We start from the raw sequence: 24900 nt of genomic DNA, 5'->3' as shown, positions 1-24900 counted from the left end.
ACCTCACCGTGAGTCATACATACATTAAATAACCTTACCAGCCAGTCAACAACACAGTCACCCCCTTTTTTTATAAATTCCACTGCAATACCATCCAAACCTGCTGCCTTGCCGGCTTTCATGTTCCGCAAAACTTTTACTATATATGTCTTTGTATGTATATGTATGTATACCCTATTATTACTTACTTGATCAAACCACCTCATACCACATATTGTCCTCAAACATCTCATTTCCAGCACATCCACCCTCCTCCACACAACTCTATCTATAGCCCACACCTTGCAACCATATAGCATCGTTGGAACCACTATTCCTTCAAACATACCCATTTTTGTTTTCCGAGATAATGTTCTCAACTTCCAAACATTCTTCAATGCTCCCAGAACTTTCGCCCCCTCCCCCACCCTATGATTCACTTCCGCTTCCATGGTTCCATCCACTGCCAAATCCACTCCCAGGTGAGTGTTCAAATTACAGAGGTATAAGCTTATTGAGTATTCCTGGGAAATTATATGGGAGGGTATTGATTGAGAGGGTGAAGGCATGTACAGAGCATCATATTCGGGAAGGGCAGTGTGGTTTCAGAAGTGGTAGAGGATGTGTGGATCAGGTGTATGCTTTGAAGAATGTATGTGAGAAATACTTAGAAAAATAGATGGATTTATATGTAGCATTTATGGATCTGGAAAAGGCATGTGATAGGGTTGAAAGAGATGCTTTGTGAAAGGTATTAAGAGTATATGGTGTGGGAGGTAAGTTGCTAGAAGCAGTGAAAAGATTTTATTTAGGATGTAAGTCATGTGTACGAGTAGGAAGAGAGGAAAGTGACTGGTTCTCAGTGAATGTTGGTTTGCGGCAGGGGCATGTGATGTCTCCATGGTTGTTTAATTTGTTTATGGGTGGGGTTGTTATGGAGGTGAATGCAGGAGTTCTGGAAAGAGTGGCAACTATACGGTCTGTTGTGGATGAGAGGGCTTGGGAAGTGAGTCAGTTGTTGTTCGCTGATGATACAGTGCTGGTGGCTGCTTCAGGTGAGGTGAGAAACTGCAGATGTTGGTGACTGAGTTTGGTAAAACATGTGAAAGAGGAAGCTGAGAGTAAATGTGAATAAGAGCAAGGTTATTAGGTTCAGTAGGGTTGAGGAACAAGTCAATTGGGAGGTAAGTTTGAATGGAGAAAAACTGGAGGAGGTGAAGTGTTTTAGATATCTGGGAGTGGATTTAGCAGTGGATGGAACCATGGAAGCAGAAGTGAGTCACAGGGTGGGGGAGGGGGCGAAGGTTCTGAGAGCATTGATGAATGTGTGGAAGGCAAGAACATTATCTCGGAGAGCAAAATTGGGTATGTTGAAGTTCAAGAATGGTGGTTCCAACAATGTTATATGGATGCAAGGCATGGGCTATAGATAGGGTTGTGCGAGGGAGGGTGGATATGTTGGAAATGAGATGTTTGAGGACAATATATGGTGTGGGGTGGTTTGATTGAGTAAGTAATGAAAAGGTAAGAGAGGTGTATGGTAATAAGAAGAATGGTTGAGAGAGCAGAAGAGGGTGTATTGAAATGGTTTGGTCACATGGAGAGAATGAGTGAGGAAAAATTGACCAAGAGGATATATGTGTCAGAGGTGGAGGGAACGAGGAGAAGTGGGAGACCAAATTGGTGGTGGAAGGACGGAATGAAAAAGATTTTGAGTGATCAGGGCCTGAACATACAGGAGGGTGAAAGGCGTGCAAGGAATAGAGTGAATTGGAACGGTGGTATACCGGGGTCAACGTGCTGTCAATGGATTGAACCAGGGCATGTGAATCGTCTGGGGTAAACCATGGAAAGTTTTGTGGGGCCTGGATGTGGAAAAGGAGGTCTGGTTTTGGTGCATTATACATGACAGCTAGAGACTGAGTGTGAAAGAATGTGGCCTTTGCTGTCTTTTCCTAGCATTACCTCGCACGCATGTGGCGGAGGGGGGTGCCATTTCATAAGTGGCGGGGTGGCGACTGGAATGGATGAAGGCAGTAAGTATGAGTATGTGCATGTATATGTATGTATATGTTGAAATGTATCGGTATGTATGTGTGCATGTGTGGGCATTTATGTATGTACATGTGTAGGTGGGTGGGTTGGGCCATTCTTTCATCTGTTTTCTTGCGCTACCTCGCTAACGGGGGAGACAGCGACAAAGTATAATTTAAAAAATAATAAAAATAGTAATCCCAATGTTATTATATGAATGTGAGGCATGGACTACAGATAACCCTGTGTGAAGGAGGGTTGGTGTGTTACCAATATAATGTTTGAGGAGAACATGTGGTGAATTGTGCTTTAATCAAGTAATTAATGAAAGTTTAAGGGAGAGGTGTGGTGTGTGTGTGGTTGAGAGAACTGAAAAGAGTGTACTACAATGGTTTGGACATATAAAGAGACAAAGAGAGGAAAGGTTGACAAAGAGAATATATGTGTCAGAAGTGGAGGAAACAAGAACAAGGAGACCAAACTGAAGATGGAAGGATGAAGTGAAAAAGATTTTCAGCAATCAGGGCCTAAACATGACAGAAGGTGAAAGGTGTGCCAGGGACAGAGTCAACTAGAGTGATGTGGTATACAAGCGTTGATGTGCTGTCAATGGACTGAACCATTTGGGACAAATTATGAAAAGGTCTGTGGGCATGGTAGTGGATAGGGAGCTGTGGTTCGGTGAATTATACATTTTAAGCATGGATGTAAATGGATGTGGCCTTTCTTTGTCTGTTCCTGGCACTACCTCTCTGTGGGAAATAGCAATCAAGTATGAAAGAAAGAGAAAAGGGTATCCTGGCATGTTTTAAGAAAAACAGGGTATTCTGGCAAATGTTTAAGTGATTGTAGTGCACAGTGGAGTGGGTGTCAACGTTTACATGGTATCTGCCCGTCAGTCAGCATGAAACTATTTACAGCAAGCGGTGAGCACACTAGGGTGAAGTACTTATAGTTGATTTGTGAATATAATAACATTTGTGAGTGTAACAGAATAATGAAATAACTTTATTTGCTTACATAATTACATATTGCAATTTATGTTATATTAAAAACAACTGATAAAGTTATTACATAAGTTTATCAAATAAATATACAGACTTATCAATTTTCCAAAGACCTCTTGGTCCCAAGCATTTCGAATCTGGGATGCGCTAGAATATTCACAAGAAAAAATTATGTCACTTACAAATCCTCTAAGTTTAACATCACAGATAGCACCATTCATGATGCTAAATAGTACAAGGTAATGAGAGAATGCAAGAAATGAGAAATGCCACAATTTGTTCTCAACCAATAAACAGATCAAATACTCTGAAAACTACTGACAAAGACAAATCTTTTAAAATATATACATAAAACTGCCTACATTTTGTGCAACATGATTTGAAAATATGTGATATACCAGTATTATTTCTAAATGAAAATATGGAACCCTAGGATAGCTCTTTGCTTAACTACATTCAGAATTTTACTGCATATATATATATATATATATATATATATATATATATATATATATTTTTTTTTTTTTTCATACTATTCGCCATTTCCCGCGATAGCGAGGTAGCGTTAAGAACAGAGGACTGGGCCTTTGAGGGAATATCCTCACCTGGCCCTCTTCTCTGTTCCTTCTTTTGGAAAAAAAAAAAAAAAAAAAAAAAAAATATATATATATATATATATATATATATATATATATATATATTCTTCTCAAGTATATCGTATGCCAAGCACTCCAATTATATATATATATATATATATATATATATATATATATATATATATATATATATATATATATATACTTCCCTGGGGATAGGGGAGCAAGAATACTTCCCACGTATTCCCTGCGTGTCGTAGAAGGCGACTAAAAGGGAAGGGAGCGTGGGGCTGGAAATCCTCCCCTCTCAATTTTAATTTTCCAAAAGAAGGAACAGAGAAGGGGGCCAGGTGAGGATATTCCCTCAAAGGTCCAGTCCTCTGTTCTTAACGCAACCTCGCTAATGCGGGAAATGGCGAATAGTATGAAAGAATATATATATATATAAGAGCAAGGTTATTAGGTACAGTAGGGTTGAGGGTCAAGTCAATTGGGAGGTGAGTTTGAATGGAGAAAAACTGGAGGAAGTGAAGTGTTTTAGATATCTGGGAGTGGATCTGGCAGCGGATGGAACCATGGAAGCGGAAGTGGATCATAGGGTGGGGGAGGGGGTGAAAATTCTGGGAGCCTTGAAGAATGTGTGGAAGTCGAGAACATTATCTCGGAAAGCAAAAATGGGTATGTTTGAAGGAATAGTGGTTCCAACAATGTTGTATGGTTGCGAGGCTTGGGCTATGGATAGAGTTGTGTGCAGGAGGATGGATGTGCTGGAAATGAGATGTTTGAGGACAATGTGTGGTGTGAGGTGGTTTGATCGAGTAAGTAACGTAAGGGTAAGAGAGATGTGTGGAAATAAAAAGAGCATGGTTGAGAGAGCAGAAGAGGGTGTTTTGAAATGGTTCGGGCACATGGAGAGAATGAGTGAGGAAAGATTGACCAAGAGAATATATGTGTCGGAGGTGGAGGGAACGAGGAGAAGAGGGAGACCAAATTGGAGGTGGAAAGATGGAGTGAAAAAGATTTTGTGGGATCGGGCCCTGAATATGCAGGAGGGTGAAAGGAGGGCAAGGAATAGAGTGAATTGGAGCGATGTGGTATACCGGGGTTGACGTGCTGTCAGTGGATTGAATCAAGGCATGTGAAGCGTCTGGGGTAAACCATGGAAAGTTGTGTAGGTATGTATATTTGCGTGTGTGGACGTATGTATATACATGTGTATGGGGGTGGGTTGGGCCATTTCTTTCGTCTGTTTCCTTGCGCTACCTCGCAAACGCGGGAGACAGCGACAAAGCAAAAAAAAAAAAATATATATATATATTTTCATAGGTTTTAATTCTACAGTAAATAGAGTTAGTAACATACAGCTTTAATCAATATAAACACTAATTCACTCAGAAAGTAAACAGTCCTAGTACATGCTTATTTAAAAAACTCTTGAACAAACTGCCATGAAAAATCATTAATCTTACAGAATGGAAGGCATTTCTCTTATTCCTAGTAACTTCCTCACAAATATGATCTACTTTTTCAATGGTTTGTACAGCTACACACTTATGTTATATAGGAATGTTATCACTGACATTTGGAATATTTATGAATATGCATATGCTTATAAGGAAATATTACATTAATTTAAATTCCTCTAAAGATATACTTGTAACAACAAAGCATTAACAATCCAACTTCCAAAAATAGAGCTAAACATTTACATCTTCAAATTTTTAACATATAAAGCATCTTAAAGCCCAACATCATGAAAGGTAATTCAAGACCCAATTATCCTTAGCATACATTGTAGCTTCATACTGACTGATATTAAGGTATAGTAATCAATTCCCAATGAAATTATTTGTTGATGTATTTATACTTTGTTGTGGCCATGACCGAACAGTACGCGAGTCAGAAGCAGCTGTCATGTTGTGCACAGCAATAGTACGCAACTCTTCCCTATCAGTCAAGACTTTCCTCAAAGTGCCTTGACCAAGCCCTCCTGATTCATACTGCATTTGTCGCCCACCTACCAGGACTGTTGCTCCAGCAGATCCCTGCACTTGACTAATAGTTGGCAAGGTAACATCACGTGTTGTAACATTAGCAGCTGTGGAAACACCAACAGAAGCAGAAACTTCACGACCACTAGATGTTTGGGTTTGTAGAGTAATTTCACGTGTAGCAGGTTCAAGCTGAATATTTAATGGGCGAAGATCACTGGAAACAGCTACTTGCTGGATACTGCTATTTGCAGGCTGAGCTGTTACCACTTGAGCTGCCACTTGTGCAACTTGTGTCATTTGGTCTGCTGTAAGATCAGTGTACCGTTCAATGTCTTCAGCACGAACTTCTACTACCTGACCCTGAAGGGAAGCAAAGAAATGGCCAACACCTTCCTCATTTCTCTCTCCACCCCCTGTGGTATGAATGATGTATCGTGGTAATTCATCTGCTTCTATTATATGAACTGGTCTTGAAACAACTTCCACCGTTTCACCATCTCTCACACCACCACGCACCAGCTGTACAGGTCCATCTAAACTTGGTTCCAAACTCTGTTCTTCATCTAACTTCATAGTGCGAACAGTTCCAGCTGGACTTGAAACAGCATCACCTGTGATATCAGCAGCCACAACAGTTGGAGGGTTGACTTTAATATAAGTTTCAATGTCTTCTGTATGACCATGTTGCTGAAGATGAGAGGCTAACATAGGCTTACGCATGAAGCCAGCACCACAAAGTAAACATTCATATGGTTTTTTATCAGAATGAATAAATTTATGAGCATTGCGATTATCTCTTGAATTGAAAGACTTACCACATATATCACATTTGAATGGCTTTTCACCAGTGTGGATTCTTAAATGCTTTTTATAATGTTCTGGATAGACAAAGCAAGCACTACAATGCTCACATTTATAAGGCCTCTCACCAGTGTGTACACTCATGACATGATAAACCAAAAGCCTCTTCCTCTTAAATGCCTTGTTGCATTGATTACAATGGTATCTCTTTTCTTGAAAATGTGTAGTTCTCTTGTGGGACTGTAGGTTACTTCTCTGACTAAAGGTGGATCCACAGATTTCACACTGGAAAGGTTTTTCACCAGTATGAGTTCGCTCATGGTCCTCTACCTCACCTTTTCTAGCAAAAGATTTCTGACATATTGAACAAGCAAAGTTTTTAATCCCTGAGTGAGTAATGGCATGTAAATCTAAGCTTCTCTGTGTGGCAAAAGGTTTGCCACATGTTTCACATATGAAATTTTTCTTTCCTTCATGAACATTTAAGTGATCATTCAAGTGATGTGAGGTTAGAAAATTTTTCCCACAAGTCCTGCACTGGTGTGGTCTATGACGCACCCCATGCGTTTTCATGTGTGTCTTAAGGATGTGTTTTGAAGTAAATTTTTTGCAGCACTGGTCACATCCATATGGACGATTTCCAGTGTGAACATTGAAGTGTTCCTGAAGTGAGGCTCCAGATCGGAATCTCTTTGAACATTGTGAACAGGCAAAGGTTTTATTCATGTGATGTCTAACATGCCCTTTTAACTGCCTGGGAAGAGCATATCTGCGTTGGCACACTGTACAAGCATATGGCTTCTCTCCTGAGGCAATATGCATTTCCAAGTGAGAAACTAACTCAGGTTTGGTTGCAAGTCGTTCTTGACAAACTTCACATTCAAACATGCGTTCAGGATGAGACTGAAAAAGAATGGCAGATTATACTACTACTTTTCATACTACTAATCTTACTTTCTTAAAAGTAGTTACTTTTCTTAGCATGCAGTATATGACATTTGCAGAGGTAATACAAATCTAATCATACCTACCTAAAAGGTTACATGTACCTATCAATAAGGCAAGTAAATCTAGCAAAATGCAGTCTGAAAATTAAAACTCACCTCCCGCACATGTGTCTGAATGTCAGCAAACACACTCATCTTGAGGGAACAAAAACGACATTTATATTTCTCAACTCCATCTTCTAGCAGATGCTGGTCTGTGTGTAAATCTTGTGAGTCATGCTCAACACCCAATTCATGACTGCTTAAGGAAGTTAGAGTTATACCACTAATCTGTAGAGCAAATCAGATTAGATGAGTCTTTCACTGTATAAACTACCGAACAGTAAAATCATTTACACAAATACAAAAGGTGTAGCAATCATCATGAAGTTTTGATGAAGTAGAGACTTCTTTCTGTGTTGTGACAATAAATATGTCATAAAAACCTAAAACCTAGTCTAGCATTAGTTCCAGAGGACAACAAATACCAATGTAACAAACCCAAAAAAACAAATCATGAAAACACCCATCACCCTAAAGTACAGATCCAAAGCTTTTTCTAAACTAAACAGGAGCCATCCCAGTACTGCTTCACTAGCACTACATCTCAAAATAGTAACTAAAGGTAGAGTCCAGAATTCAACTTCAGTAATGGCAGGGTATAAAGCAGATGTAGCTGTTTCACCGACTCAAATTCTTTCACAAATATGAAAGTAATATTAAGTAATATTTCCCTTATGACGTTCCATTTTCAGTATATCTTTTCACATCTAATAAAAGGCTATGTTCCGGCTGATGGGTAGTGGAAACTATTCTCATACTGCAAAATCTATATTCTCTTTAAAATAGGAAATGCAACTGTTTTTGTGAAAATAAACTGAATAGAGGAATTTGCAATTAATACACATCAAAAGATCAAACTGGGAACCATGTCAGCGATACAAGAGATGATAAACTTGTGGCTATCATAAAGTTTCATGCTCAACTAAGACATTTTCTTTAGATGTGGCTGATAGGTCTGGCAGTCATTAGCACTAACAAAAAAGTAACAAAAACAACAGCAAATATTGCATGTGATGACACTAACACTTATACTTACAAACTTACAATCAAAACTGTCCAACTTACACTCAATATTCTTAATCACTGCTACAGCAGTTTTAAAGCCCAAGTATATCTTCCTATATTTCTAATATCTCTAAAAATAATAGACATTTGAATCTAGTGGAAATATACCCCTGTCATAAGTCTATAATTTCATCTCATCTGAAATAAATAAATCATAATAAAGAAAAAAAATGCTCACCTGGACACATCCTTCATTATCCTCTAGATCTAATCCATCCACCTCCATAACATCCTCCACAGCTTCAACTACAGCAGAGTCCTCTAAGATTTCTTCCTCAACCATTAGCATATCAGCTCCTGCATCATCTCCTAGGCCCTCGTCTAATCTTTCACCCAGGCCATCATTGCTGTCCGAGGAACTGAGAAAACCCTGAAAGTAATAATCCTATATCAGTTAGGATTAATGACAGGTCCTAACAGTAATTGACAAGACACAATTAGGTTACGTTATGAGTGAAAAGTCACCTTAAGCAAGGATGTACAGCATTACTGGGAGTAAAGTCTCATCAAAGAACTTACACTGTTTTTCTGCTACTGGAAGTAATACAGCTTTGGAGCTACAGGATCTTCCAGAGAAGGGGGTCTGGAGGTCCCAGGGAAATTATAGATAAATAAAATCATCATCTTTCTCCTAAAAGGATCCAAGCAACATTTAAACATTCAATGGTATGTAGACCCCAAGCAATATTTGTAAAGACTGGCTTTTCTTGCCAGTAGCACGGAGAAATGCGCAATGTTATATCCTGTTGGAAGCTAGCTGTACTTTCACAAATTACCTTGTAGATACCTTGTGCAGCCTTTGACAGTCTTCACTCCCACAGCCCAGACTAGGCCCAGGCTGTTGGATTGGGTCATTGGTCAAACAAGCTGTTGGAAGTCACAACCCTCAGGCCCATACAGCCCCCAAAGCCTGGTAGGTCTTGTACACCTTGAAGGTACATGTTCAATGCACTCTTGAACTCTTCCACAAATGGTTTCTGACGGATGTAGGAAAGGTGCTGAAGGGTCTTGGAGCCCTGGATGTTTCAGGGGTTCATTCTTTTTGTGCCCGTCGCATCTTTGGATTTTAGAGGTAGTATTCTACAAAGTCTTCCATGCCTGTTGTACCAGGAGGATGTTATTTCCAAATGTAAGTTGGAAACCATACCTTCTAGGATTTTCCAAGTACAGATGATGATATGCTTCTCCCATCTGTGCTCAAGAAAGTATAGCTCCTTTACCACATTCAGATAAGCTGTGAAAGGTCTCTGGACACTTTCTAAATCTGCAATTTCAGTTGCTCTGTGGGCTGATGTTAAAATGCAACAATATTCAATTCGTATAAGAATTAGTACCTTGAATAAAAAAATTTTTCTTTCCTTGTCTTGAACATCCACAGGATCCAGTTTGCCACCCTTCTAAATGAGGCAACCATTGTTTTGCTGTGTTCACTGAAGGTTAGGTCATTAGACATTATTACTCCAAGGTCTCTCACATTATTCATCTGGCTTATGACAGCATCTGTATCTGTCTAGTATTCTGTGTTCTTTTATATTTGTGATTTCTTCATTTTCACCATACCAAAGGAGTTGAAATTTATCTTCATTGAAAAGCACATTGTACTCAGTTGCCCAGTTGAAGCCTTTCAGCATCATCTGTTGATGTGATTTTCATATTCATTTTTGCATCATCTGCAAAGGATGATATGAAACTGTCTGCATCAATTTCAGATATAAGAATGATGTAAACGAGGGGTGCAAGAACAGTTCCTTGGGGGAACTGAGTTTTTTAATGAGGAGGCAATGGATACGGCATGGTTTACAACTATGTGTTGTGATTTATCAGTATAGAGTTGTGCATCCATCTTGCAAATTCTCTGGTTATTCCCAATTTTTGCATCTTACATGCTAAGACACCATGGTCAAATATGAAAAATACTTTTGCAAAGTCCATGTAAATCAGGTCAACATCTTTGTTTTCCAAAGCTTCAATAATCCTAACATAATGGTCAAGCACCTGAAAGAGGCAAAATCTTCCTGCCCTGAAACCATGTTCTCCTATGTTGTGTAGTTTGTTCACTTCCATAAATCTTGTCAGCTTGCATTTTAGGATTTGTTAAAAGATTTTAATGATGTACAATGTCAATGCTATCGATTGATAGTTTCATGCAATTGCTTTGCTTCCACCTTTGCCAAAAGGGGGGGCGTTTTAGGTCACTTTCAGACTCTTGGAAATGATATCAGGAACTAGATTCTTTTTTCTCCAGAGGATATTTAGTGCACATAATGGAGGTATCTTGAATTCTTTTTATGAAGACTTGAGTTCCATGAGTCTGGGCCTGAGGCTGAGTGCATGGGCATGCTCTCAATTTCCCTCTCGAAATCTTGTGTTGAGAAGATATCTGTTATGTGTACACTTAAGGGATTACTGTTTAGGAAGAAGTCTGCTGGGTCATTTATTTCAAATGCTTTTGGTTCACTGAACACCAATTCATACTGCCTTTTCATAATCTTACTCATCTCTTGGAAGTCATCTTTATATAAATTTACCTTCTGTTTTAAGTGGGCCAATGGAGTTTGTGGTTCTGGACTTGCATTTCGCAAACAAGCAAAAGTAATCATTTCATTTTATTATACTTGATTGTAGTTTCCCGTGTTAGCAAGCTAGCACCAAGAAATAGACAAAGAAAGAACCATCCACTCATATAAACACATATATACATACACCCACATGCATATCAATATAAGAGCAAGGTTATTAGGTTCAGCAGGGTTGAGGGACAAGTTTATTGGGATCTAAGTTTGAATAAAGAAAGATTGGAGGAAGTGAAGTGTTTTAGATATCTGGGAGTGAACTTAGCAGCAGATGGAACCATGAAGGCAGAAGGGAGTCATGGGGGGGAGGGGGCAAAGGTTCTGGGAGCGACGCAGAATGTGCGGAAGGAGAAAATGATATATCGGAGAGCAAAAATGGATATCTCTGAAAGAATAGTAGTTTGACGGAGAGCAAAAATGAATATCTCTGAAGGAATAGTAGTTTAACAATGTTACAGGTTGCGAGGCATGGGCTACAGAAAGGGTTGTACGGAGAAGGGTGGATGTGATGGAAATGAGATGTTTGAGGACAATATGTGGTATGAGGTGGTATGATCGAGTAAGTGCTGAAAGGGTAAGAGTGATGTGTGGAAATAAAAAGAGTATATATATGCATATATATGTATATGTCTGTGTGTGTGTATGTATATGTTGATATGTAAGTATATGGGCAATTATGTATATCTCTCTTTTTAAACAAGAAAGAGAAAGAGAGGCATTTGGACAATTTTTGCATGGAAATAGTGCAAATGACTGGGAGATGTATAAAAGAAAGAGGCAGGAGGTCAAGAGAAAGGTGCAAGAGGTAAAAAAGAGGGCAAATGAGAGTTGGGGTGAGAGAGTATCATTAAATTTTAGGGAGAATAAAAAGATGTTTTGGAAGGAGGTAAATGAAGTGTGTAAGACAAGAGAACAAATGGGAACATCGGTGAAGGGGGCAAATGGGGAGGTGATAACAAGTAGTGGTGATGAGAAGGAGATGGAGTGAGTATTTTGAAGGTTTGTTGAATGTGTTTGACGATAAGAGTGGCAGATAAAGGGTGTTCTGGTCGAGGTGATGTGCGAAATGAGAGGGTTAGGGGAATGATTTGGTAAACAGAGAACATGTAGTAAAAGCTTTGCGGAAGATGAAAGCCGGCAAGGCAGTGGGTTTCAATGGTATTACAGTGGAATTTATCAAAAAAGGGGGTGACTGTGTTGTTGACTTCTTGTTAAGGATATTTAATGTATGTATGACTCATGGTGAGGTGCCTGAGGATTGGCAGAATGCATGCATAGTGCCATTGTACAAAGGCAAAGGGGATAAAGGTGAGTGTTCAAATTATAGAGGCAAAAGTTTGTTGAGTATTCCTGATAAATGATATGGGAAGGTATTGACTGAGAGGGTGAAGGGATGTACAGAGCATCAGATTGGAGAGGAGCAGTGTGGGTTTCAGAAGTGGTAGAGGATGTGTGGATCAGGTGTTTGCTTTGAGGAATGTATGCGAGAAATACTCAGTAAAGCAAATGGATTTGTATGTAGCATTTATGGATCTGGAGAAGGCATATGATAGAGTTGATAGAGATACTCTGTGGAAGGTATTAAGAATATACGGTGTGAGAAGCAAGTTGTTAGAAGCAGTGAAAAGTTTTTATTGAGGATGTAAGGCATGTGTATGAGTAGGAAGAGAGGAAAGTGATTGGTTCTCAGTGAATGTCGGTTTGCGGCAGGGGTGCGTGTGTCTCCATGGTTGTTTAATTTGTTATGGATGGGGTTGTTAGGGAGGTGAATGCAAGAATTTTGAGAAAGGGGCAAGTATGCAGTCTGTTGTGGATGAGACAACTTGGGATGTGAGTCAGTTGTTGTTCGCTGATGATACAGCGCTGATGGCTGATTCAGGTGAGAAACTGCAGAAGATGGTGACTGAGTTTGGTAAAACGTGTGAAAGAAGAAAGCTGAGAGTAAATGTGAATATGAGCAAGGTTATATGTATATACATTTGTATGTGGGTGGGTTGGGCCATTCTTTCGTGTGTTTCCTTGCGCTACCTCACTAACGTGGGAGACAGCGACAAAGCAAAATAATAATAATAAAATATATATGGCAGATATAGGGTGGTTTGGTCGAGGTGGTGTGCAAAGTGAGAGGGAAAATGATTTGGTAAACAGAGAAGAGGTAGTGAAAGCTTTGTGGAAGATGAAAGCCGGCAAGGCAGCAGGTTTGGATGGTATTGCAGTGGAATTTATTAAAAAAGGGGGTGACTGTATTGTTGACTGGTTGGTAAGGTTATTTAATGTATGCATGACTCATGGTGAGGTGCCTGAGGATTGGCGGAATGCGTGCATAGTGCCATTGTACAAAGGCAAAGGGGATAAGAGTGAGTGCTCAAATTACAGAGGTATAAGTTTGTTGAGTATTCCTGGTAAATTATATGGGAGGGTATTGATTGAGAGGGTGAAGGCATGTACAGAGCATCAGATTGGGGAAGAGCAGTGTGGTTTCAGAAGTGGTAGAGGATGTGTGGATCAGGTGTTTGCTTTGAAGAGTGTATGTGAGAAATACTTAGAAAAGCAAATGGATTTGTATGTAGCATTTATGGATCTGGAGAAGGCATATGATAGAGTTGATAGAGATGCTCTGTGGAAGGTATTAAGAATATATGGTGTGGGAGGAAAGTTGTTAGAAGCAGTGAAAAGTTTTTATCGAGGACGTAAGGCATGTGTACGTGTAGGAAGAGAGGAAAGTGATTGGTTCTCAGTGAATGTAGGTTTGCGGCAGGGGTGTGTGATGTCTCCATGGTTGTTTAATTTGTTTATGGATAGGGTTGTTAGGGAGGTAAATGCAAGAGTTTTGGAAAGAGGGGCAAGTATGAAGTCTGTTGGGGATGAGAGAGCTTGGGAAGTGAGTCAGTTGTTGTTTGCTGATGATACAGCGCTGGTGGCTGATTCATGTGAAAAACTGCAGAAGCTGGTGACTGAGTTTGGTAAAGTGTGTGGAAGAAGAAAGTTAAGAGTGAATGTGAATAAGAGCAAGGTTATTAGGTACAGTAGGGTTGAGGGTCAAGTCAATTGGGAGGTGAGTTTGAATGGAGAAAAACTGGAGGAAGTGAAGTGTTTTAGATATCTGGGAGTGGATCTGGCAGCGGATGGAACCATGGAAGCGGAAGTGGATCATAGGGTGGGGGAGGGGGCGAAAATTCTGGGGGCCTTGAAGAATGTGTGGAAGTCGAGAACATTATCTCGGAAAGCAAAAATGGGTATGTTTGAAGGAATAGTGGTTCCAACAATGTTGTATGGTTGCGAGGCGTGGGCTATGGATAGAGTTGTGTGCAGGAGGATGGATGTGCTGGAAATGAGATGTTTGAGGACAACGTGTGGTGTGAGGTGGTTTGATCGAGTGAGTAACGTAAGGGTAAGAGAGATGTGTGGAAATAAAAAGAGCGTGGTTGAGAGAGCAGAAGAGGGTGTTTTGAAGTGGTTTGGGCACATGGAGAGAATGAGTGAGGAAAGATTGACCAAGAGGATATATGTGTCGGAGGTGGAGGGAACGAGGAGAAGAGGGAGACCAAATTGGAGGTGGAAAGATGGAGTGAAAAAGATTTTGTGTGATCGGGGCCTGAACATGCGGGAGGGTGAAAGGAGGGCAAGGAATAGAGTGAATTGGAGCGATGTGGTATACTGGGGTTGACGTGCTGTCAGTGGATTGAATCAAGGCATGTGAAGCGTCTGGGGTAAACCATGGAAAGCTGTGTAGGTATGTATATTTGCGTGTGTGGACGTATGTATATACATGTGTATGGGGGGGAGTTGGGCCATTTCTTTCGTCTGTTTCCTTGCGCTACCTCGCAAACGCGGGAGACAGCGACAAAGTATAATAAAAAAATATAATATATATATATATATATATATATATATATATATATATATATATATATATATATTTTTTTATACTTTGTCGCTGTCTCCCGCGTTTGCGAGGTAGCGCAAGGAAACAGACGAAAGAAATGGCCCAACCCCCCCCCATACACATGTATATACATACGTCCACACACGCAAATATACATACCTACACAGCTTTCCATGGTTTACCCCAGACGCTTCACATGCCTTGATTCAATCCACTGACAGCACGTCAACCCCAGTATACCACATCGCTCCAATTCACTCTATTCCTTGCCCTCCTTTCACCCTCCCGCATGTTCAGGCCCCGATCACACAAAATCTTTTTCACTCCATCTTTCCACCTCCAATTTGGTCTCCCTCTTCTCCTCGTTCCCTCCACCTCCGACACATATATCCTCTTGGTCAATCTTTCCTCACTCATTCTCTCCATGTGCCCAAACCACTTCAAAACACCCTCTTCTGCTCTCTCAACCACGCTCTTTTTATTTCCACACATCTCTCTTACCCTTACGTTACTCACTCGATCAAACCACCTCACACCACACGTTGTCCTCAAACATCTCATTTCCAGCACATCCATCCTCCTGCGCACAACTCTATCCATAGCCCACGCCTCGCAACCATACAACATTGTTGGAACCACTATTCCTTCAAACATACCCATTTTTGCTTTCCGAGATAATGTTCTCGACTTCCACACATTCTTCAAGGCCCCCAGAATTTTCGCCCCCTCCCCCACCCTATGATCCACTTCCGCTTCCATGGTTCCATCCGCTGCCAGATCCACTCCCAGATATCTAAAACACTTCACTTCCTCCAGTTTTTCTCCATTCAAACTCACCTCCCAATTGACTTGACCCTCAACCCTACTGTACCTAATAACCTTGCTCTTATTCACATTTACTCTTAACTTTCTTCTTCCACACACTTTACCAAACTCAGTCACCAGCTTCTGCAGTTTCTCACATGAATCAGCCACCAGCGCTGTATCATCAGCGAACAACAACTGACTCACTTCCCAAGCTCTCTCATCCCCAACAGACTTCATACTTGCCCCTCTTTCCAAAACTCTTGCATTTACCTCCCTAACAACCCCATCCATAAACAAATTAAACAACCATGGAGACATCACACACCCCTGCCGCAAACCTACATTCACTGAGAACCAATCACTTTCCTCTCTTCCTACACGTACACATGCCTTACGTCCTCGATAAAAACTTTTCACTGCTTCTAACAACTTTCCTCCCACACCATATATTCTTAATACCTTCCACAGAGCATCTCTATCAACTCTATCATATGCCTTCTCCAGATCCATAAATGCTAAATACAAATCCATTTGCTTTTCTAAGTATTTCTCACATACATTCTTCAAAGCAAACACCTGATCCACACATCCTCTACCACTTCTGAAACCACACTGCTCTTCCCCAATCTGATGCTCTGTACATGCCTTCACCCTCTCAATCAATACCCTCCCATATAATTTACCAGGAATACTCAACAAACTTATACCTCTGTAATTTGAGCATTCACTCTTATCCCCTTTGCCTTTGTACAATGGCACTATGCACGCATTCCGCCAATCCTCAGGCACCTCACCATGAGTCATACATACATTAAATAACCTTACCAACCAGTCAACAATACAGTCACCCCCTTTTTTAATAAATTCCACTGCAATACCATCCAAACCTGCTGCCTTGCCGGCTTTCATCTTCCGCAAAGCTTTCACTACCTCTTCTCTGTTTACCAAATTGTGCCAGATTGCAGTTATCAGGAAAGTCATGAGATAGACAGTTCCAAGGCTTTAAGGTGTAGGGAAAGAAACAGTTATGAAAACAGCCCACCATTGAGTTGCCAATTGTCGCACAATAATCATGTGGTGTAGCACCATGCCAAGTACTGAGTGGTCTAGCCAGTGGCAGAGGTACACAATCAGCCAGCTCTCAAGTGCAAAAAAACAAAGTAATACTTATAGAGAAGAGAGAATGAACCAACATTGCCAGCACAGGGCAAGCAGGTCAAGTTTTGAAGTAAGCCTGGGAGAATTTGTAAGTCAGACTGGTTTCTACTTAACTCTGTGAGAGCAGTACTACATATAAGGACAGATCAATCATTTGTATAACATGTGCAGCTGTCCAGAAGAAAAGAAATTTCTACATCTAAACAGGACTCCCAGTTTCCTAGAGGCAAGTTTTCTTACAGGCAGACTTAAGTTATTTCCTTAATGTGGGGTTTCCAAGACAGAGTGGATATTACACTAATACCACATATGTTCACTGAGTAAAGAGGTGGATTTACAGAACTGTCAAAGAAGAGGGTAAAGTCGTTAGGAATTTTCGATAGAGATGGTTGGAAACTGATATCCTGTCAAAGTCCTAGTTCTCTAAGGAAGTTGAGCTAAGGCGCAATGCTAACTGACTCATCAGTGTATGAGTGCGTTTGGTTATTTATGGAAGATAGGAAATCATTGATAATATGGAGAGAGAGTGTAGGAGTCAGGACAAAGCTTTGAGGGACAATGCTGTGGATGGAGAAAGTAGGGGAGGCTGATCCATCAACAAACAAGGAGATGAATCTGCCTGTGAGAAAGATAAATATGAGGGAGCATAGTGAGAGAGGGAAGCCAAAATAGGGGAGCATAAAGATGAGACCCTGATGCCATACCCTGTCAAAAGCTTTGGATATGTCAAGAGCAACTCCATGGGATTCCCAAAATCTTCCTGGTATGATGACCAGATATTAGTAAGATAGGAAAGAATATCCAGCAGATCTTGCCTTATGGGAGCCATGCTAGTGATCAGAGAGAAGACTGAAATTCAAGATGTCTAAAGATATGGGAGTTGAGAAGGGATTCAAAGATTTTGGAAATGGCAGATTTCAAAGCAACAGCATGACAGTTCAAGAGATTAGAATGGTCACCTTTCTAAGGCATGGGATGTTCCAAAGCATACTTCCAAGAAGGAAAAGTTCTGGCTTTTAAACAGAAACTTAACACATGAGCAAGCACAGGTGCAAGATCAGAGGCACAATCTTTTAGTACATGGGGATGGATGCCATCAGGATCACAAGACTTGCTTGTTTTTAGAAAAAGAAGTGCTCTTTGGACAGTCTGAAAAGAGTTAAAGGAGAAACGGGAACCAAAGAGAGTTGCTTTGTCTACAGGAGAGACAACTATAGTACTGTCAGAACAGAAGAGTGAAGGAAAGGTAGAGCAACAGAAGTTGTTAGCAATGTCTGTAGCTAAACAACAGAAAGACCTATCAGTGGATGACAAGGAGAGCTTGTCACATTTCCTCTAAACAAAGGAATGCTTTGCCTCAGGACAGTATACCAGCACTGATAACACATAGTGATAAATGCTGAATGGGAGTCAAAGGAAAGAGAGTTTCTCCAAACTCGATATGCCTAATCCCTTTCCTAAATGACCTCAGAACAGGAACAGTCAAACCATAGAATGAAAGAAGTCATCTTGGAAGAAGAGGGGACAAATGCTTCTATTCCTGCAACAATAACCTCTGCTATGCGTTTGGTGGAGACAGGAATATCAACGTGATAAGAGAATGTAATTCATCCAGAGTCAGAAAAGAATTTTCTCTATGGTATTCCAGTCAGTTCTGTTGAGGTACCAGTATTTACACATAGAAGGGACTGCTGGAGAGGAGGGGTGCTACTAAAACAGATATAATTATGAGTGTGATCAGTTGGACTAATTCAGGGTGAGATTGTGAAGTTATAGCGAAATGGATCAGAGGTGAAAACATCCAGAATATCAGGAAAGTTGTCAGGAATATGGGTAAGGTGGGAGATAATATGCTCTGGATAACTGAGAATGGAAAACGAGGGTTTCAATCCACCCACAACCTAACCCACCCCACAATCCATATTGGAGGAATTCAACTATCATCTAAGGTGATCATCAAAATCCCCTAAGTAGAGGATCTCAGTTTGCAGGTGAGAGGATGCCACAGTTTCATGGCATGAGTTTAGATAGTCAAGGAAAGATACATAAAATTCGCAGAATTAGGAGAGCAATAGGCAAAACAGAGGAACAGTGTGGTAGTCAAGAGAAAAACCTTGAGCCACATAACATTAAAGTTTGGGGACTCTAGGTCTTCAAGGTATGCAAGAGGTGTGTTGATATTGGTTATACCATTCTTAATATAATCAGGAACCTAAAAACATAACCTTGTGTCTCTTATAAGGAAGGCAATGACAGATCCTGAAGCCTTATGTCCAATGTTAATGAAATGAGTCATATGGTGTCAAAGGGACTTAGACCATCTTCAGTACACAGAAAGATAACTATTTCAGGTACAATGTGTACTTATAATCAAACTCAGAGCATCTCATAACTGCATCAGCAGTGAGGGAAGCAAAGACAGAAAAACACTGAACTGCCCTGTGGGATTTCTTCTCACACAGCCTTAACAGAGCTTTAACTATATAACATATACATACCCCTATTTCATGAACATCTTGGTCAAGATGCCTGGAACGTTTTGACAGATCATAGTTTATCATTACAAGTCCATAACCTAAAAAGTACTACTTGGGCCTAAAAATGATATCTTAGTTTCTGCTATAAGTTGCAAACCAAAAGATCCCAGGCACAGTGTCTGCTTCAGTAGCACTGTGTGGCTAGCTATACAGGGATTTTTTTACTGATAACCTACATTATCAGGTACTTATCATAGCATAAACACAGCTATTAAATGTCTCCCCACAATAAATGTTGTTTAACAAAGCTGGCCAACACCACTTAAGTCTGAGTACACTTCTTCAACAATATCTTTTACAGAAATATGATACAAAAGCCTTGTTAAAAGTGCTTTGAATACACTTTGTGGAGGGAAAGCTTTTTATCAAGATAGAAAAGCATGTACATGAGCAGGATGGGAGGAGTCTGAGTGGTTCCAAGTGAAAGTAGGTATGTGATGTCACCATGGATGTTTATTCTGTTTTAGGATAGGGTGGTCAGGAAGGCTATCTATCTATCTATATCTTTGACGACTGTTCCCTTCTAAAATTCCCTCGAGGGGGTGGCCATGCAAGAATTGTGGAGAAGGGGCAAATCTATTGTATGCTGGAAGCTGGAGTTACCTGGTAGGGGAGTCAGCTGCTAGTTGCAAATGACATGGCTCTGGTGGCAAACCCAAGTGAGAAACTGCAGAAGCTGATGTGTGTTCAAAAGTGTGTTTAAAAGGAGCATATTGGGGGTTAATGTGAAAGTAAGGTTATAAGGTTTTATATGGGATAGAGACAGGCTGGTTTGAATGGAGAAAATCTAGAGAAAGTGATGTCTCAGGAGTGGACATGGCAAAGGATGGAACTGTGAGAGCGGAAGTAAACCACAGAGTGAGTGAGGGGAAAAGGTCTTGGGTGCTTTGAGAAATGTATAGAAAGTGAGAACTCTGTCCATAAGGGTAAAGACAGGTATGTATGATAGCACAGTAGTCCCAGTGGTACTGCATGAGCGCAAGTCACAGGTCCTAAATGCAAAAGAACAGAAAAAGAAGGACGTGCTGATAATATAATGCTCGGAGTTAATTGCGTAAGAAATGACAGTGTAAAAAGGAAGTGTGGGAGTGAAAACAGTATGTATGGGAAATCTGAACTTGGTATTGCTGAAATGGCATGGATATATGGAAAGGATGAGTGAAGGAGACTAAGAAGATTCTTCTGTCTGAAGTGGAGGAAGCAAGGGGAAGCAGGAGACTAAGGAAATGGAAGGATGGAAAGAAAAAGGCCTTGAGTTATTGGGGGCTAAACATGCTACAGGAGTAAGAAGTGTGCATGGCAGAAAACACATTTGAACAATGTAGCAACAGGGATTGACATGCTGTCACTGAACTGAACCAAAGCATAAAATGGCAAGGTTTGTAAGGCTTGGCTAGGAATAGGGGGCTCTGGTTTTAGAGTATTATACATGACAGCTACTGAGTGGATATGAACCAACGAGGTTGTTCTTTGTCAATTCATAGACTACCTTGCCATGTGGGAAATGATGAACAAGTATGAAAAAACAATTTAACATCCAATCAGTCATCTGCTCTTAAAGATGTTTGGAGGGTTATGCTGATGGTAATGTTTTTTCCTTCAAAATTGATATTCTTTCATTGTAAAAGGAAACATTCACTGCCTCTTTGAAAATAGCTCCTTTATGATCAGAGATTACACAATTTTTATGAAGACAACCCTAGAACCCCTTTCATGGGGCTCCTGCATCTTCAAGGCTGCACTCCACTTTAGAGCAGGGAAATAATAGACTCATCTGGACTAAGGTTCTTAACAAGACTACAATTCTTTCCATCTGATTATCATACACCATTGCAAACGGTGGCTTCTTGCTTGCAGTGTAACCAGTAGCAGTAAAAAAAAAATTCTTAGTAGCCATTTCCAATAAAAGTAATCTTTAAATATTTTATATTCATTCATATAATATTCTATTCAAATGCCTATCAAGGAAAAAATGACTTTTAAGAAATTTTAGTTTACCACAACTGAAAGAAAACATGCCTTGTATACTGTTTCAGCTTATTAAATAATAATTTCCTCACCTGGTGTTTCAATGATTCAATAGAATCACTAGCTGCAAGACCAGTAATAACTTCAACAGGTTCCTCTTGCTTCACTTCAAGTTTTATATTAGGAGGTCGGCCTCTGCCTCTTCCTCGGCGTCCTCGACGTGCTCGTCCTCCACCTCCTAAAATTGAAATTAAACTTACAAAACCAGGCTATAATTTTATGAATACTGTGCTGTCCTACACAGAAAGGACACTGTAGAGTCAAACTTGCCTAAAGCAGACAGCTGGCAATATCTACTGTGCACTAGGCAAGTGACTAGATACCAGCTTCTCTAACACATAAAAGTTAGCTTTGAGGTCACTAAAGACATAGTTTAACTTCTTCCAGTTGGTTCACAAAATAGTCATACTTAATGCACATAGGACATAACCCAAATGCATTACAGAATCTGCCGGTAAATCTTACTTGAAAATAATACTGTAATGACTAATGAAGCTGTAACCCCCTCACACAACTTACCACAACATAAAGACCGCCAATCTCCTCTCTCATTTCAACCCCAGTCTTAGACCCTACAGGTCAATGGAAAAGACTTGACCTCCATGGGGGACAGATAGATGGAAGAAAGAGGGATGTTTTGAAGAATGGAAAAACATTTTTCCCCTGAGGTAGTGTCCTTGGAGTATGAGATGTTCTTCAGTGAATATTAGGTTAGTATTCATTTCTACCCTCATAAACTGGTGTGGAAGCTCTACTTTGCCAACACTTTTCAGTTAATTCTTGGATCACTAAAATCTTTACATGACTAACAGGGTTTGCTCTCTGCCAATCTACTGCCACAAGGGTTACATCACCTTCCCATCAGCTCCAATATCCAGGGCCACCAAAAGGTACCAAGAAAAAGATTTTCAAAAAGAGGGGAAGGCCAACCAGAGTTAGAAAAACACAAAAAACTGCTAGCAGGATATTAGGTAGTAGGTTGTTGACAACAGCCACACAGGGTGATACTACTGTCCTGACTGAGGAGCATTAAAGTGGTGCCTAGAACCATCTTACACTCTCCATGTCAGGATTCATCAAAACAGGACTACTGGGCTAGTTCTACCATCTTCTTACAAGCACCATACACCTACTCAAACCTTGCTTATTATCATCACCTTTTTTCACATAAGTACTTTTGCCAATTCCTGTCCACTCAGACACTTATAAGTATCACCATAACAGAGTCCATCGTATCTATGGCCCCTAGTCCCCGGTATTGTGGTGTGCTAAGAATTTCCAGGTGTGTGCTTGACTCTACTGCCAATTAAAGGGAGGGCTCTGGCAATAGTAGTAGCAGCCCCTCCCATGACCTTTCCTTCTCTGTTAGACCTTCCTCTGTTTATATTCACCATACCAACATTCGTGGACTCTAGTAACCTATCCTCATTTGAACACCATCTGTGGAGTACCTTTCCTAATATCTTACTTCTGTATGAGAAATAGTTGTCTAGTGATGTTCTCACTAGTCCCTTTATCATATCTAACTATGACCTCCACTCATGATTCCAATTCAAAGGTGGTGTATGTGCTTCTTCCAAAATCAACACACCTGCTGCAGGCCTTAAGGAGCTTGAGTTTCTAAACTTTGATGTTATGGGACTCAAGGTCTGTCTCCCTACTTCCACACTTTTCCTCTGTTTCACCTATTGCTCTCCTAATTCTACAAATCTTACATCCTTCTTCGAGTATCTAAACTCCTGCCATGAGACTGTAACATCCTTTCAGCTGCAAGCCAAGATCCTATATCTCGGGGATTTCAACATTCATCATAGGGATTGGTTGAATTCCTCCCATAATTATCCCCCATCCTACCCATATTCCTGAATGATGAGACCACTCTCCTTATATTCTGAATTAGTTTTTCACCACTAGTCCACCCCATTGTAAATACACAATCTCACCCCAATCGGTTCATCTGATCACATTCTCATAAATGTATTTATTTTAATGGGACCTCCCCCTCCAGCAGCCCCTTCTAAGTGTAAATACTGGTGCCTCAAGAGAGCTGACTGGAATAACTTACCTAAGTTCTTTTCTGACTTTCCTTGGGTAAATTACCGTCACTTATATGGTGATGCTTCTGTTTCCACCAAATTCATGGCACAGGTTATCTTTGCAGGAATGGAAGCATTTATCCCCTCTTCCTCCAAGACAACCTCCTCAAAATCCCCTCTTCCTCCAAGACAACCTCCTCAAACAATCCAGGAAAGGGATCAGGCTTATCAGGCTTGGAAAAACTCTCCTTCCTCTGGCTCCCATTCAGCTTTTCCCATAAATGCTGCAAGCATGTTATCCAATGGGTGAAGCATTCCTTCATTCAAGAGAAGTGTGATAACCTCTCCTCATCATCCACTCATAGGTCTTTCTGGTCTTTAGCTAAGGGCATTTCTAATAACTTCTGTCACTCTACCTTCCCTTCATTTTTCTGCTCTAATGGTAATATAGCTATCTCTCCCATAGACAAAGCAACTCTCTTTGGTTGCCATTTCTCCTCTAACTCCACCTTGGATGACTCTAACATTCCTTCACCCCCTGAAGCTCCTATGCCCCCTTCCAGTAATCTCTTTTTGGACTGTCTGAAAAGCACTTCTTTCTCTGAAAATAAGCAAGGCTTATGGTTCTGATGGCATCCATCCCCGTGTACTGAAAGAGTGTGCCTCTGAACTTGCATGTGTGCTAACTTATCTGTTCTGTTTCTGTTTAAAAACCACACCTTTTCCTTCTCCTTGGAAGCATGCATTGATACATCCCATCCCTAAGAAGGGTGACTGTTCTGACTTCCCTAACCATCATCATATTGCTTTGACATATAGCATTTCCAAAGTCTATGAATCCCTCCTCAATTCCCATATCCTTAAACAACTCAAAAATCAGTCTTATCTCTGATCACCAGTATGGCTTCCATGAGGCGAGAACCACTGAAGATATTCCTTCCTATCTTACTAATGTATGGGCATCATCCCTGAAAGATTTTGGGAAATCATATGTAGTTGCCCTTGACATATCTAGGGCTTTTCACAGTGTGGCATCAGGTCTTATCTGTAAGCTCCCCTCTTATGGCTTCCCTTCCTCAATTTGCTCCTTCATATCTAGCCTCCTCTCTGGCCAATCTATCTCTGCGGTTGTTGATGGATCAGCCTCTCCCATTTTATCCATCAACAGTAATGTCCCTCAAGGTTCTGTCCTGTCCCTTACATTTTTTTCCCTGAACTCTAACTGCTATGCTCTCGCCCCACATAAACATACAACACAGCACCACTATACTTCATGACCTGTGGTTGTGCCCGGTGGATTTGGCTAGCGTCCTGAGTGCTGAAGGGCCCCATAGAAGAAGGAAAGGCACT

At 40.6% G+C, this 24900-nt stretch overlaps 1 protein-coding gene across 2 annotated transcripts in view; it reads right to left on the bottom strand.

Annotated features, from left to right (window-relative positions):
- Positions 1 to 5012: 5012 nt before the first annotated feature.
- LOC139756040 (uncharacterized) overlaps positions 5013 to 24900 on the bottom strand; it is a 63132-nt gene continuing 43244 nt past the window's right edge. For both annotated transcript variants that reach the window (XM_071675007.1, XM_071675006.1), the window contains exons 6-9: positions 21547 to 21692; positions 8704 to 8895; positions 7515 to 7688; positions 5013 to 7314 (exon numbers count right to left, since the gene is read on the bottom strand). In XM_071675007.1, the coding sequence (XP_071531108.1) occupies positions 5446 to 7314; positions 7515 to 7688; positions 8704 to 8895; positions 21547 to 21692 (2381 nt within the window). In that variant the 3' untranslated portion in view covers positions 5013 to 5445. The remainder of the gene's footprint in view (positions 7315 to 7514; positions 7689 to 8703; positions 8896 to 21546; positions 21693 to 24900) is intronic.

This window comes from Panulirus ornatus, chromosome 20 (assembly GCF_036320965.1).
Source record: "Panulirus ornatus isolate Po-2019 chromosome 20, ASM3632096v1, whole genome shotgun sequence".
Lineage (NCBI taxonomy): Eukaryota > Metazoa > Arthropoda > Malacostraca > Decapoda > Palinuridae > Panulirus > Panulirus ornatus.
Note: the sequence above shows the minus strand (reverse complement) of the source record. Positions and strands in the feature narration are given on the sequence as shown.